Here is a 14,757-nt window from a genome sequence, read left to right as displayed (position 1 = left end):
AAAAGGCACAGGTTAGAAAGGACACCAGCACCTTTCAGCTTCCAAAGAAAAGGAGGACGCTCGTGCAGGGGACAGATCATTCCACCCCTGGCAGACCTCCGGGATCTCACTCGGGCCCTAAAATGTACCTGCTTGGGGGCATGGAAATGTCGTGGTAGAACAAGGCAAAAACAGGACCTCAGCAGGTCAATGGCTGCATTAAGGGACAGCAAGCAAGTTTCCTGAGCTAACCTTTAAAACTACAGAGAAAATGTATATACTTTTAGGGAAGGGAAAGGGAGAGATTTTTTTTTTTTTTAAAGATTTTATTTATTTATTTGAGAGAGAGAGAATGAGAGAGAGCATGAGAGGGGAGAGGGTCAGAGGGAGAAGCAGACTCCCCACTGAGCAGGGAGCCCAATGTGGGACTCGATCCTGGGACTCCAGGATCATGACCTGAGCTGAAGGCAGTCGCCTAACCAACTGAGCCACCCAGGCGCCCGGGAGAGCTTTTTTGAATATGTGTAAGATAAATCTTGAAAATGGCTACCAGTAGTCTACTTTAGCGTCTCTTCTCAACAAATAGTGGGGTATTGGATACTCAGGTACTCATGTCCCACAGAAGAGACAAGGTCCCTACGTATAATTTGTCCAGGAGAATTCTTCCTTTAGTTTATTATCCTCTTCAGCTCCCAAAGTGGTTAGGGTTTTTAAAATGCAGTCTATGGAGCTCTGAATGCATGTTGGAGGAGAAGTACTTTATTAAGTCAGCCACTGGAGAAATGATTATGAAGCAGATTCTTAGCCCCTCTGACCCCCAAGTTATTCTCCTATGGAATCCTAAGCTGGTAGCCAGCCCCAGACCCAAGTTCCTCGTTAGCTGGGTTTTCCAAGCTTGTCATGAGCTCAGAGAGGCCCTCACCTGAGAAGGCCCTACTGGGAGAGAAAAGTGCTGATTCTCTCAATATAGGATGCCTGCTTTTGGCACGACGGTGGCTGTCACGTGGCAAGAAGCAGGCGCCCAAGCAACGCACCCACCATTTCTCTGGATCGTGGCTTCTGATGGTGATCACATGCGTCCTCTCTGCACAATCCTTTACAGATGAGAAGATGGATCGAGTTGTTAAGTCCCCCTTGCCCCAAGACCCCAGTGGATGAGTGGTGGGGCACGGCTCACGTCTCACGCTGGGATCCCTCCCAGGGGCTTTTCCACTGCTGATATGTGCTCGCACACACGTGTGCGTACATGTGCATGGGAAGGACGGGGGGTGCGGTCTTCACATGCTGCCTCCTGTGCGAGCCACACAACATCGTGGGGAGAACAAAACCGCATCTCTAACTCACTGTGGCTCTGAATGCCCAGCTACTGAGCTGTGAAAATGTACTGTTTCAGGCGACTTCAAGGAAAAATAGGCATTACAGATTTGCCTTCCAATTCAATTTTTTTCCACCCAATTATAATGAACACTTACCAATGTTAAAAAGGGATTTTCTTGCCCAGCAATGTGGATGTACTTAAGCCACTGAATGTACACTTAATGGTGAAATGGTAGATTTTATGCTACACGCATTTAACCACAATAAAAAAAAATGTTATTTTCTTTCTCAAATACTTGACATCAGGACAAGACAGTACTCCTGTGGGGAAAACATGTAAAACCTATGTTTGAAATCATGTAGATTACGTTAATCACTAAACTGAACAACAGTTGCTTTTGCCCTCGTTGCCTCTGCCCTACTGGGCAATCATTGCTTCATCCAATGGACATTTCTCAATCCTGGTCTTGCATCATTTGACACCCTGCTCAGCCCCTTCCCTAGCTCCCTGGGCATCAGCCTATTCGCACTTTCCACGGACTACTCAGGCTATCCCCTCCCATCTCCCCCGACTGGTTCTTCTACCTCTGCCCATTTATTTCTCATGTTACACAATCTCTGGGTGATCTCAATTATTCCGCAGCCCTTAACTGCTACCAGGATGCTCAGGACACACAGACCTTGCTCCTGAACATCTGAAGAGCCACTCACTTGAGGAATCAACCCCCTCGGATGTCCCTAGGCACCACCAAGTCATCATATCTGAACTGAAGCTGTCATCCTCCCCCACCAAACCTGCCAGAGGAAGGGAGTGGCCAGGAGCTTCAAAATCTGTAGGACCTGGATCAGAATGCCTGGGCTGCATCCCTTGCCCCACCAGTGGGAGGGAAATCTATCCACTTGTCCAAGCTGGTCACCCGTCCCCCGGTCATCCTTCCCCCCATTCTTCAGTCAGCTAGGCTGTGGACTGCACCTCCTTATTTCTCCTTCCTTGTGCCCACGGCCTTCTTCAGAATCTTCTCCTTCCTCACCTGGATCCTGCAACAGCCTCCCAGCTTTGAGCCTGGCCTTCTTCCTTGGTCTGCTCTCCTCTGCTGCAGCCTAAGTGATCCCCCAAAGCACATAAAGGTTTGCCTTTCTTGCTTGAGACTCTTCATGAGCCTGGTGCTGTCCGAGGGTCAAGGAGGAGAGGACCTTTGTGCACAGTCCCAGCCTCCTTCCCAACCACAGTACCCGGCATGTACTAGGCTCTCTGGCCCCTGAGCACCCCCTGCAAATAGCAAACATCCACTCTCCCTGATCCTACCAAACTCACGGTTCAGGGGTCTCCTTCTGACACTCTCACTTCATCCAGGGCCTGTCCCTGCATCCCTACCCACTAACCTCTGAGTGTCCCGGAGGGCAGGCCGGTGTGTCTGCCTTTGTGCGCTCAGCACCTGACAGCGCCCCGTAAGGGCTCAAGTTGCTCCCTGGGCACCGAGTAAGTACTCGGATATTTGCCAAGCGAATGAGTGAAGGAGAAAGTAGTCTTGTGTTTCCAAGAAGGTCACCAAAACCCAAAACATAAACCATCCAAAGCAGAGTTTTCCTGGCATGACAGTCACACAATCCAAGGGCCACGCACATCTGCCTGGCTTCATGCCCCTCCAGCACTGAAGTACAGCTTAGAATTCAAAAGAAGGCTCGGTAGAGACCAGTGGTTTTCCATTTGGTTTGGTTGTTACTGTTATGCTGTTACAGCAGTATTCAATGCTGTCATAGAGGATCCACTGGGGGTTTTTTTTGTATTTGTTTTCCATCCATGTTCCCCACAAATGGGTCCAGGAAGGGACTGCACAGCTCCACAGAATGCAGTGTAAAAGCCTGGGCCCTGACTTAAGAGCCAGGGGCGACAGAAGCTTACAGATAAAGCAGTTTGTCACTGACTCAGAGTTGGTCCATGGCAGAGCGCACACCATCGCTCAGATCTCCTGATTTCCAGATCTTTCTACTTCCCCTGTTAGTGTGGTGAACTGCTTTGTTTCAACTGAAGCACCACTAAAATTCCAGTCTGGGAAAAACCTAGTCCCGAAGGATGCAGACACAGCTTTTATAACATCCTCCACTGCATGGAAAAGGCATCCAAATATTCCAATTTCAAAATGCCAGATATCAAAATTTCTGTTTTTCCCTCTGATCTGGAGACAGGACTATCCTGCAAATTTAAAACATCCAAAGAAATAGGCGCTTTGAAGCCTACTTATATTTAGGCAATATATACATGCTGACCTGCTTAATGGGTCTCAATGGTGGCTCGGAGGAAGAACCCTGGATTCCATCTTCACATGCAAGTAAGGCGAGAACTCCTTCCATGCTCTTCAGACATACAGACATTGTATTTTTTTTTTTTTCAGAGAAAAGTCTCAATATAAACTCAAGCTCCGGCTAACATATAAGTAGGGATAGAGAGGTTTATTCATCTTTACTTGAAGTTTGAGAAAAATTAGTTGTCAGTGGCGTTTTCTGGTTCTCTGCTGGATGACTCACCCTAGGAGGGTCAGGTCAACGAGAAGCATGGCCCTCAGTGGCCACCTTGCCATCCCGTCTCCTAGGGACTGGAGCTCGCTCACCAGGAGCTTCTATTGACTCAACACTCCGTGGCTATCCCAGGAGCTATGGTTCCTCAGAGGTGGGACAGAGGGAAGGCAGAGAGATGGAGGACAAATACTTCATTACTTTTTTTTTGCTTATACATTAATTCCTTTGCTTTTCAGTCCACCTGCAGGGTGAGTAAAGCTTCTAGTGAAGAAAAGACTAGTGCAGAAACCTTAGTCTGTTCTGATTTCCTAGCTACTCTAGTCTGAACCTGGAGAAAACTAAAATTCTTCTGAAGCTTTAAAAAAAAAAAAAAAAAGCGTTTGTCATAGGCTTTTGGTAAACTCTGACTCACTTCCTTGGTGGAAAAAAAGCCGTGTCCGTAGAGCTGGTACCACCAGAAGAACGGGCTTCTGGCTCTGTTGTGCTGCTCTGGGGAGGGCCCAGGAATCTGAAGCCAGGGACAGATGAGAGAGGAGAGAGACAGGCGACAGTGACCGAGCACGCATTCACGGGAAATTGTCCCTTCCCCCAAACGCAGTGCAGATATTTGCTCCCCAGCAGAAGTGAGCCACAAGCCAGTGGAAAGTCTCTTCTACTTGATAGTGGTAATCACCGTTCTCTTCATTCCACAGTTCAGCAACTCACCATGTTCTGGCTCAGTCCTTTTTTTTTTCTTTTTTTAATGTACAGCATGAGTTTGATGCTTAACAGCCCAGTTGACTGAAATATGTTCCGGGGAGTCATAGTTCAGAAAGACATCAAATTATAGAAATCCATGCAGAAGTGAGGAAGAGTCACCCTACACCAGCACATTAGGAGCTACTCAACGACTTCAGCGAGAGGCTAAATCCACCAGTACCATGCGAGAGGGAGAACATCACCCCGCCCAGAGCAAACTCAAGACTTTTCCGAGTCTAGTTACCAATTAGACGTCGCTTCTCCTTTTGCGAAATACTCAGGAACTTAGTCACCTGTGACATTTCTGGTCACTGCTTGATTATGTGTAAAATTCGTCCAGTTATTTAGGCTGACTGGGTTGAAGGAGGATTATCTTAATGAGAACGTGAAGCTTGGAGAGAAGTTTTCAAGGAAATTGTTCACTGCTGTCGGGTCCAAAAACAGAACAAAGAAGTGATGTTCAACCACCAAAAGTAACTAAGATACGGTCTTTGCCAGCAAAAAGTAGTGTTCATTATTTCAAATGGGGGTTTTGGTGGGGGGAGGTTGTCAATGATGGGGAGGTTGTCAATGATGGGAAGGGGGAAGACAGAGATCAAATGAAGAGAGAAACTAGAAAAACTATTTACATTAAAAAAAATATCTCTCCCATAGACTTAATACATCTAACACCAAATTAACTTAAGAAGCAATAATCTCTCATAGGCTTCTTTTGAAGAAAGATACATCTGAAACGATACTATGTTTCCATGTCTATGATGTTAGGAGTCCTCGCTGGAGAAAGAGTTCATACCACAACACATCACGTCAGCCTGTAAGGCACAGCGACTATTTCTTTAGTCTTTGATAAGACTTCATTTTCATAAACAAATAAGGAGATGTGATCCACTGATTCTTTTCTCCGTCAGTGGTTCCCTGCCTCTTGCCCAGCAGAGTCAACCTTTTCTCCCCCACCTTTTTTTCTTCTCCTCCCCCGTCCCCCCGGCCCGAGGTAAAGGCACACAATGAAGCCACTGATTTAGCCTGAAGGTGTTTAATTATTTCAGTGTCTCCCAGTGGCCTCCCAGGCAGACACGAAGCCATCCACCTTAGCTGGTTCTCTCTCGTTCGGGCCAGCGTGCACTCCGCTTCCATATGAAGACTCATGGGAAGATGCCAGTAATCTCTATTTTATGTCCTAATTATACCACCACGGCTCCCTTTGATGACTTGGAAGTTTAAAGTATTTATCTGGAATGCACCTTAGAAAAATTCCAAAGCAGGAAAAAAAAACAAAAAAAAAGCCCTCTGGCAGCCTTGCACATAAAGCTGAAAACTTTCACAAGTCAGCAGCATTTCACAAAACGAAGAGTCCACCCTCACGGCAAGCTACACAAGAAACAAAATCTGCACAAATCATGACTTCCCCTACTTCCATTGCCAAGCACCTGCAGGACTAAAAAAAGAATCATACCCAGTTCTCTTCTGAGAAAGTACAAGCTTTCCAGCAGATGCATTAAGTGAGATTAAACAACAACAACAACAACAAAAACCCGTATGGTTGAAGGGGGAGAAAATGTCAGGACCATTAAAAATGTATTTTCCAAGGGCGCCTGGGTGGCTCAGTTGGTTAAGCAACTGCCTTCGGCTCAGGTCATGATCCTGGAGTCCCAGAATCGAGTCCCGCATCGGGCTCCCTGCTTGGCGGGAAGCCTGCTTCTCCCTCTGACCCTCCCCCCTCTCATGCTCTCTCTCTCTCATTCTCTCTCTCAAATAAATAAATAAAATCTTTTAAAAAAAATGTATTTTCCAAATAATCAATGCCCCCAATTTAAAAACTTTTCTTTAGAGTCAATAAATACTTTGACCCTGTGGCCGGGATTATCAATACTTTCCTTTAAGCAAAACAAGTTCCCAAGCATGTACTACGTGTGTATAAAACACTAGCAAGCACACTAATTTGGAAATTCAGACGCAGCCTGCCCTGTTGACCGGGAGCCTGCCTCTTAACTTCTCATCACCAGCCTCTATCTTGGCCTAAAATTGCCAGAGATGGGCTATCCCGGCCCAGCACATCCCATATCCTCCCCCAAAGCCCATCACAACTTCATTTTCATTTCTGATTCCCCTTGCCCATCTTAGCTCCTCTGCCATCACCAATCTCCCCCTAATTTATTGTTTCAATATTCCCTCAATGAACTCCAAGTACTCACTGATATCCTTTTGCTTTATTCTAACTTTGCTCTATCAGATGCTATATTAACTCAAACAGTGGGCGGCTGGTTGATACTTGGAAATTTTCATTGCTATGATATTTGTCAGGATGTTTGACTTGTAATCCCAAGTTAAGAAAACATAATTATTTATTTATGCCCTGCTTCATTTCAGGAAAAAATGTAAGGTTCCTGGCACAAATATATGCAATAAAGTAGCACTTATGGAAATAGGAAAATGGGACAAAGGAGAAATGAAGGGAGGAAAGTTTAGATGAATTTAGGAGAGAGGCCAGAATTTAAAGTTCAGCTTGTCAGGCTCATCACACACATGGCTGGATTAGATTCTTAGCTTTTGAGCTTCTTAGAAGCCAGTGGAAAGACAGGGACTCACTTACATCGGTGGCTGAACATTATGGTTCACTGGTCAAACCTGGCCTACATTCTGTTTGGGTTAAGTAAAGTTTTATTGGAACACAGCTACACCTATTCATTTTGGTATCATTTATGGTTGCTTTTCGCCATATGGTGGCAGTCAAGCAGCTGTTACAGAGACCTGCAAAACCTGAAGTGTCTACTATCTGGCCCTTTACAGAAAAAAGTTTGCAGATGACCAGGTTACGTGATTCTGTGCAGACAAGATCAAAGCAAAGCAGTTTCCTGGGATAAGCACACCCTTTGACAAAGAACATTCTAGTATAAAGCGCTCACTATGCAATCTCGTGAAAACACATCCTTAGCTTCATTTTTCACAGTACACACAGCAATGGGTTTCAGGGCCGATGGCATGATGTCACAACACACATCAGTGAAACAGTCCCATGTGAGGCTGCAACCAGGCAGGTCAGGAGAAGTTCTCCCCTGCTCTGGCTTAATTCAGGGAGAGTTGCAGAGATGGCAAGTGCCAGCTACGCGTAGCCCTCCCCCCTCCTTCCTTATCGCAGGCAGACGAGGCCAAGGGCTTCGGTTGCTCTCCCCCAGGGAGCCCCGAAGTGTCCTCCGAAGTGTTCTCTGCGTTCTCTGGCAGCCTCGGCCAACCATTAGCGGTTGGCATGCAAGATAAAACTGGTACCCATCTTTGCTTCAAGGCGGTTTTCCATCAACACTCCGCCTCTGAGTCTGAGAAGCGCTGGGCTGGGACGCGGAGGCAACGCTCCCTGCCCCATTCCTGAGCGGAGCTATTCTATTCTGTCGACGCGCAGAGCCGTCTCCAGTAATGGCATCCATGAGGATGCACTGGCCTGACGTCGTCCTGGGGGAGCCAGGAGCCTCGCAAGGACGGCTGCCTGAGAAAACCCACCATGTCGGCACATGCGTGCCGCAGGCGAGGGTCTGAGAGCACGGCCAGGTTTCTCCTCCAGAAAAGAGCGTGGAGCCTCCTCCTGTGCACGCATGGACCGCACGCACGGACCACAGGGCGGGGGGCGAGGCCAAACAAGGGCACTGTCATTCTGTCTGGGAACGTTCAAGCCCCATGCCCATGTTGTTTGTTCCAAGAAACAAAACCTCCAAACAGCCATCACCCAGACCCACTGACCTTGAACACACTCCTAAAGAACCCCTTCCTGCCGGAAGCAAGGATTCCAAAATAAATGCAAATAAACTGGAAACGGTGATTTCCAAGAAAGTACAATTCAGTTCAGTGTTGGAAGAGGAAGACAGAACCGCCAACTGTAGATTTGGAAGAACACATCTGTCACACCTTTCTCTATGCTCATTCCTCCTTTGTGACTAATAAAACTATGTTACAAATTGATTCTACTTCTATTCTCTACAATCAGGAACAAAAATTCAGGTTACCCGAAAAGTGTTACTGAGTCTTTAATAGGCAAATCTAAGAGAATCAGAACTACTGGGCATTGTCTACATGTGATTCCTACCCATGTTGTCAGAAGGCAAGAAGCAGGCAAGATATATTATAAATCATTTTACGTTATTCCTAACATCTTTCCACAAGGTAATTAAAAAGTATAAAACCAGAAAGTAAGTAAAACATCAAGGCCTACAACCTTCGTCCTCCCTGTGAGTTTGTGGCTGTTTTAGTAAACACCAACTACAAAGAAGTGAGATATAAGCATGCCTGACAAGGGAATTAGTATAGTCAACAAACACGTTAGATCAATGGAGGAAATTTTTTTTTCACCCTAAAAAGAGCAAATGCTAACAAATGCTGAGATTTCCCCTTCCAGTACTGAGGGTTCACATCCAGACCACATCAGGCCACATGTGGACACAGGAGAGTGTGGGAATTTTGGACTCTATACAACCGTAGAGGAAAAAAAATGAGAAAAACTCTTAAAGTGCCAATGAGAACACTGAGCCCAGACCAAACAATAGCGGTACTTGGTATGTTCTTCTGGAACCAAGTACAGAAATATCCGATTATGCACTGGATTTGGAAGTGCGCAGAATGTCAACCCAGAAAATTCTGGAGGAAAGCAAAAGCCCGTCCATATCAGCCGTGGCCAGACCTCCATTTCTCCAAGCAATTATGTAAACCCTCCATGTCCTTCAATGAGCCCTGAGCCTGAGCTGGAAATCAGGACAGAGTATTGGATGACACTGTCCGAGACAACTTTTTCGGGAACAGTTGAGGCCACTGAAGTTTGTGCTTCCAAAAGACGGCCATCCCAAACCGCCAGCAAGCACAGCACCCTTCCCATAACCTCACGGGCAGCAGCAAAACTGCCAACTAATTTCTTCAAGACAGTTGTGAAGGCTCCTACTTACGTAATGCATACAAGGTAAGAATTATTCCAGCCAGGCAGAATCCTTCAAAGAACCTGAGGGTGCTGAACATTGTCACATTCACTGACAGTGCCACGGTTAGTCCAAAGATCAGAATGAAGATGATGGAAAACAACAGCACAGGCCGCCGGCCGACCCTGCATGTGGAGAGGGGAAAAAAATTAGGAAGCATCGTTAAACAGGGTTGCAATGCTAGATCCTGACCCCCAGTATCCAGCTGGCACTCCACAGATGTGGGATGAGTACTAGATTAAAAGGCTCTGTGGTGCCCAGACCCAATTTGGTAAATCTAGGGTAGAAAGGCCCTCTGGGGAAATTCAGCCCAAACCCTTGCTTTGTACATAAGGGCACAGAGGTCAAAACAGCTACTGAGTAGAACTGAGACAGGTACCCAGTTCCTGTTGGCAAGTCTGTTTCTGAGGGTAGAGGGGGATGGTTCAAGGCAAGAGTAACAAAATCAATAATAACTCCCCAAACACAAACCTTGACACACCCAGCATAAAATGTCTTGAGAAATTGCTGACCTTTGGAATGGGCTCCAAAGTCAACACAAACACTGAGCCAAGTCACTTCGTTTCCTTTCTCTGGGCTGTTAACTAGTCCTACCTGACCTCCCATGCAGCCTATCAGAGTCCAGGACCTGACAGGGGCTGATCTGTTTCAGCTACATGATGGGAAATACTTTTTAAGGTATCACAGACTAAACTAAGAGAGTTTGAACTTTAACTAAGGAGCGTGGACCTGGAAGTGAAGCCCACCAGGCAGCAAGAGGCTTGGAAAGAACCTGCCTACTGTGTTTCTGCAAAGGGTTGCGCGCACACGCTAGGTTGGCGGGTTACAGAGCGGGCCTGTGCGAGATCGGTGACCACTAGGGGGCGATGTGCCTCTAGGCGTGGCTGGCAGGGCAGAGGGGGTGGTCCCAGGGAACAGGAAGTCACTAGTTCTCCATCCTTCCGGAAGTATCTTTCCATCTTTCCCTTCATCGACTCACTAGGAAAAAAAAACAACAAAAAACAAAACCCCAAACTCTCCACCACACAAATTAATATAATAAATCCCAGCTTGAACTGGAAGGATAGCTCACAGAAAAACTGGAGTAGTGGACTATCTGCAAAAGGGAAAAAAAAAAAATCTACACCTGGTACCCCAAACACCTAAAGAGTAGCTGAATTGGCTTAAACTCGTCTAGACAACCTTGTGACGTTCTTGTGACAAATGAAAACAGAAAGGAGATTTGTGGCCTAGGGCTCGGGATAAGAATGGGGAATGAGTGCAAGTGAACACAAGATTTCCGTTCAAGGTGATGGAAATGTTTTATTTTTTTATGTATTTTTTTTGATGGAAATGTTTTAAACTTAGAGTGTGGTGATGGTTCTATAACTCTGTCTACATACTAAAACTCACTGAATTACTCACTTAAAATGGGTGAGCTTTATGGTATGTAAATTATCTGTCAATAAAGCCGTTAAGAAAAAAGCAATACTTAGTAACGCATGTCCTTGTCCTGTGAAAGAAATGGATGTAATTTTGAGAAAATTTGAGGGAGGGAACTACAGATCACAGTTTCATTCGTTATTTCTTAGGCTTCTAACCATCCCCATTAGTCACATGGGTTTAGTGAGATGAACTCAATGCCAATGTGAGTCAACTCTTGTCAGAGCTTTTAAGCATTACGTCCCTTGACTGGTGCTGGGGTCATGAAGCCCTTGTCACGTACTCTGTAGGTAGTTTTATCCAAACCCAATTCACTTAAATAAATTTATAATATGGCTTAGCTGGTCTCCTGAAAACAAAGATGATATCTAACTTCTCCATTGTTATTTCCCCTTCCTTGTCTGTAAAATGGGGATAACTGTCTGACTTCACAGCATTATTGAGATCATTAAGAGAGGTGATGGATGTAGGCACAATGCCTGCCACAGAGCAAATAAAGGTTTAGCTCATGTGATTCCTTCCTACACGTCTACAGCCTGGATGCCCACCAAACATGGTTTGCCCTGTTCCGATACTTTAGAAAAGATCCTTCATTTTTTTTTTTTTTTAGCTTGTAGAAATCTAAATCTAAATCTCTCCCTCCCAAATGGTTGCTAACATCAGTAAGTAAAAATTATTTTTAGGAACTGTGGGGCAAACATGGTCTTTAGAAGCAGACACCCCGGTCTTGAATATAGGCTTGCCACTTACACACTGCAAGATCTTGGGAAAGACTAAAGTTGTTCAAACGAGCCTTGAGTTTTCTCTGGAAGGGCCAGTTAATGCCGACCGAATGGGGTTGCTGTCAGGTATGGATATGTGCAGGTGATTTAGTAAGATTTAGTTAACAAATGTTATGATCATTGGAGTTTTAGTGTGAGGTGGCTTCCCCCAGAGCAGAATCCCCTCAGAGATGACATACCAAACCACACTCCAAAATCTGTTAATGCAGAGGTGGCATCTTAAGTGGGCAGAGACAGTGGCTCTCAAGGTTGTCCATGTCCTCCTCCTCAGAACCTGTGAATATGTTACCTTTCATGGAAGAAAGGGGCTCTGCAGATGCAATTACGGTTAAAGACCTTGAGACCAGGTGATGATTCAGGTGGATCCAATCTAAGCACATGGAGAGCCTCTTCAGGCTGCAGGGAGGAGAGATGGCGGCATGAGCAGACCCGACTGTCACTGCTGGCTTTGAGGCTAGGGAAGGGGCCATGAGTCAAGGAATGTGGGCAGTCGCTGGAAGCCGGAAAAAGCGAGGAAATACAACCCTGCCTGCACCTTGATTTTAGCCTCGTGAGAACTACAGAACTGTAAGTTAATTAATTTAAGCCACCAAGTGTGTGGTGATTCATCACAGTAGTCATAGGGAAATAACACAGGGTCTCAACAGGAAACAGATGCCCCACTCAAAAAGAGTGATTTGGGAAGATTTTAGTAAAGGGATTATTTGCAAAAGGCTGGGCAAGCTGTGAGAGAAACCTTGGGGTTGGCAATGGAAGGGGGAAGGATGGTCCTGGAACCCAGAGAGAGGCGTGGTGTGGAGGGGCCCGGAACGGAAGGCAGCCAGGCCCTGGCAGCCCTTCAGAGACCCAGCTGGGGACAGAAACGTCCCCCCTTACTCTCATCTCTCTCTCTTAGACCTCCAGCTGGTGTTCCCTCCCCATGGCCAGCCTCAGCCTGGAGCTAGAGGGCAAGGGGTCCTCTGGTGCAGCCTCGAAAGGCCAGGGCCAGGGCCGGCTGGAGAGGGTGCAGAGGGCTCCTGAAGGGAGAGGAGTACAATGTCCAGCAACAGAACCAATAATAGAGGGAAGGGAGCTCATCTAGCAAGAGCACGGACGGGGCTGCTCCCTCGTAAACGTCTAAGCTAACACGTTATAGGATAGTACATACTGTAGATCCCCAAACAAGATTGGGTGAAACACGGTAACCTTTTAAGGAAAAAAGTGTCCTGGGGCCCCTGGCTGGCTCAGCCGGTAGAGCATGTGACTGTCGATCTCAGGGTCGTGAGTCTGAGCCCCACGTTGGGTGTAGAGATTCATTTTAAAAAATTAAGTAAAATAAAAAAGGGTCTTACTGAAGTTTCAACATGTGCTGACTTCAGTCTTAGAAAGCTTAACCGATGACCTGACCAACTTCCCCATGAGGCCATGAAACGGGTGCTGACAGCTGTGAAGTCTGGAGTTCCTTCTAAATGTGCTTATTTCCCTTTGGGCATGGCTCGATCAGGGAGTAAACGGCCAAAAATAAATGAATAAATAAAGGGTGGAAAACACCAAACTTTCAAACTGGAACTGAAGTCCACTCAAGATGTTCAAAAACCACAGGCACAGAGCGGCCGGCCCTGCCTCTCCGGGCACCCCCTGCCAGCTCACCACGAGCAAAAGTGACTGCAGAGGTGTGCCTTGGCAACATCATCAGGCTCGGGTTACTTACGAGGAAGACTACCAAACTCCTCTGCCTTTTGTCCCCAGGCCTGGTGTGTGAGCCGGGGTGCCAAACAGCAGACACGTGCAAGAAGTAAGAAATCACGGGCAACCCCCCTGGGGTCCCTCCCCTCCTCGGGAGCTTTGTACTATCACTTAGCTGTCGCTCAATAAACCTTGCTTTGCTGCCCACCAAAAAAAAAAAAAAAAATTAAATTAAAAAAAAAAGTAAGAAATCACCAAAAAAAAAAAAAAAACAACCTTCTAAACAATTTAAGCCATTATAGACTGATCTATTCATAGAAGTCCATATTAACTTTCCTGATGATACCACTAAATAAGGACACCCAAACCTTGGTCAAGTCTGTATTTTTTAGAAAGACATGGATTCTATTGGTATATCTTCCTAACCTATTTCAGTGCAGAATACTGGGAAACAAAAGTCCTCGTGGTTAAAATATTGGGATTAGAGTATGTTTCAGATTAGTAGAGTTTGCTCTGAAAACCTATAAACTCAAGGACTGGGTTAAAAAATACCCTACACTCCCCCCACTTCCCCACTTCACCCCCTGATCCCCTGCCAAAAAAAAAAAAAAAAAAACCCAAAAAAACCCTCCAGGGGTCCCTGGAATAGGTTTTCAGAGGTCACCGGCAGCTTTTGTTACTGCTCCCAGGGAATGTGTCCTTAAGAAGCATTTACAAATGATGATTAAGCAAATTCTGAACACACAGGAAATCACTTACTTGTGAATGCAAAGCAACTCCCAAATAGATGTTTGCTTTTAGAAAGAAATTTCCAGAACTTGAGAGTGGTTTCAGAACCCCTTTTTGGCCCCATGGCCTCCCTCCAGGCTCTTGCTGGAGTGCCTCAACCCGCTTTGTCAACTAACCAGGGAACAGGGGGCAACGCAGAGCAAAGCTACAGATGTAAGGAGTCTGCTCCACATCACTCTTGGCCCTTATGACGTCATTGGGTCCAAGATGTCCTTATTCGCAAAAAGTTCCTTTAAAGATAAAAGAACGTCAAGGTGGGAGAGGGGGGACGGCTACCCCACACCTTTCTCCCTGAGCAGCCCCGTTACTGGAAACCCCCGTCAACATCGGGAGCTTGCCTCCCTGCTCAGATGTGTGCTCCCTGCGGCCCTCGTGAACACACGGGGCTGTCACACACTCGTGAAGAGGCGGGCTCTGGAGCCACTGGGCTTCGGTTCAAATCTGGGCTCTCCAACTTAAAAGCTGAGTGAACTTGGGGATTTTACTTAGACTTCTGTGCTTCTGTTTTTCCATCGTAAACAGATACTGAATAGTACCTACCGACCAGGGGTGCTGTGAGGATGGGATATTTTAATGTGTGGAAATGTTTAGCACGG

The 14,757-nt window shown here is 46.2% G+C and overlaps 1 protein-coding gene across 7 annotated transcripts in view; it reads right to left on the bottom strand.

Annotated features, from left to right (window-relative positions):
• Window positions 1-14,757, bottom strand: part of SLC22A23 (solute carrier family 22 member 23) — a 165,747-nt gene that overhangs the window by 111,449 nt on the left and 39,541 nt on the right. For 6 of the 7 annotated variants that reach the window (XM_081827767.1, XM_081827766.1, XM_081827764.1 and 3 more), the window contains one exon: window positions 9,474-9,628. The exons of the other annotated variant lie outside the window; for it this stretch is intronic. In XM_081827767.1, the coding sequence (XP_081683893.1) occupies window positions 9,518-9,628 (111 nt within the window). In that variant the 3' untranslated portion in view covers window positions 9,474-9,517. The remainder of the gene's footprint in view (window positions 1-9,473; window positions 9,629-14,757) is intronic. 7 annotated transcript variants of the gene reach the window in all.

This window comes from Leptonychotes weddellii, chromosome 8, assembly GCF_054177405.1.
Source record: "Leptonychotes weddellii isolate Sample4059 chromosome 8, ASM5417740v2, whole genome shotgun sequence".
In the NCBI taxonomy this organism is placed as follows: Eukaryota; Metazoa; Chordata; class Mammalia; order Carnivora; family Phocidae; genus Leptonychotes; species Leptonychotes weddellii.
Note: the sequence above shows the minus strand (reverse complement) of the source record. Positions and strands in the feature narration are given on the sequence as shown.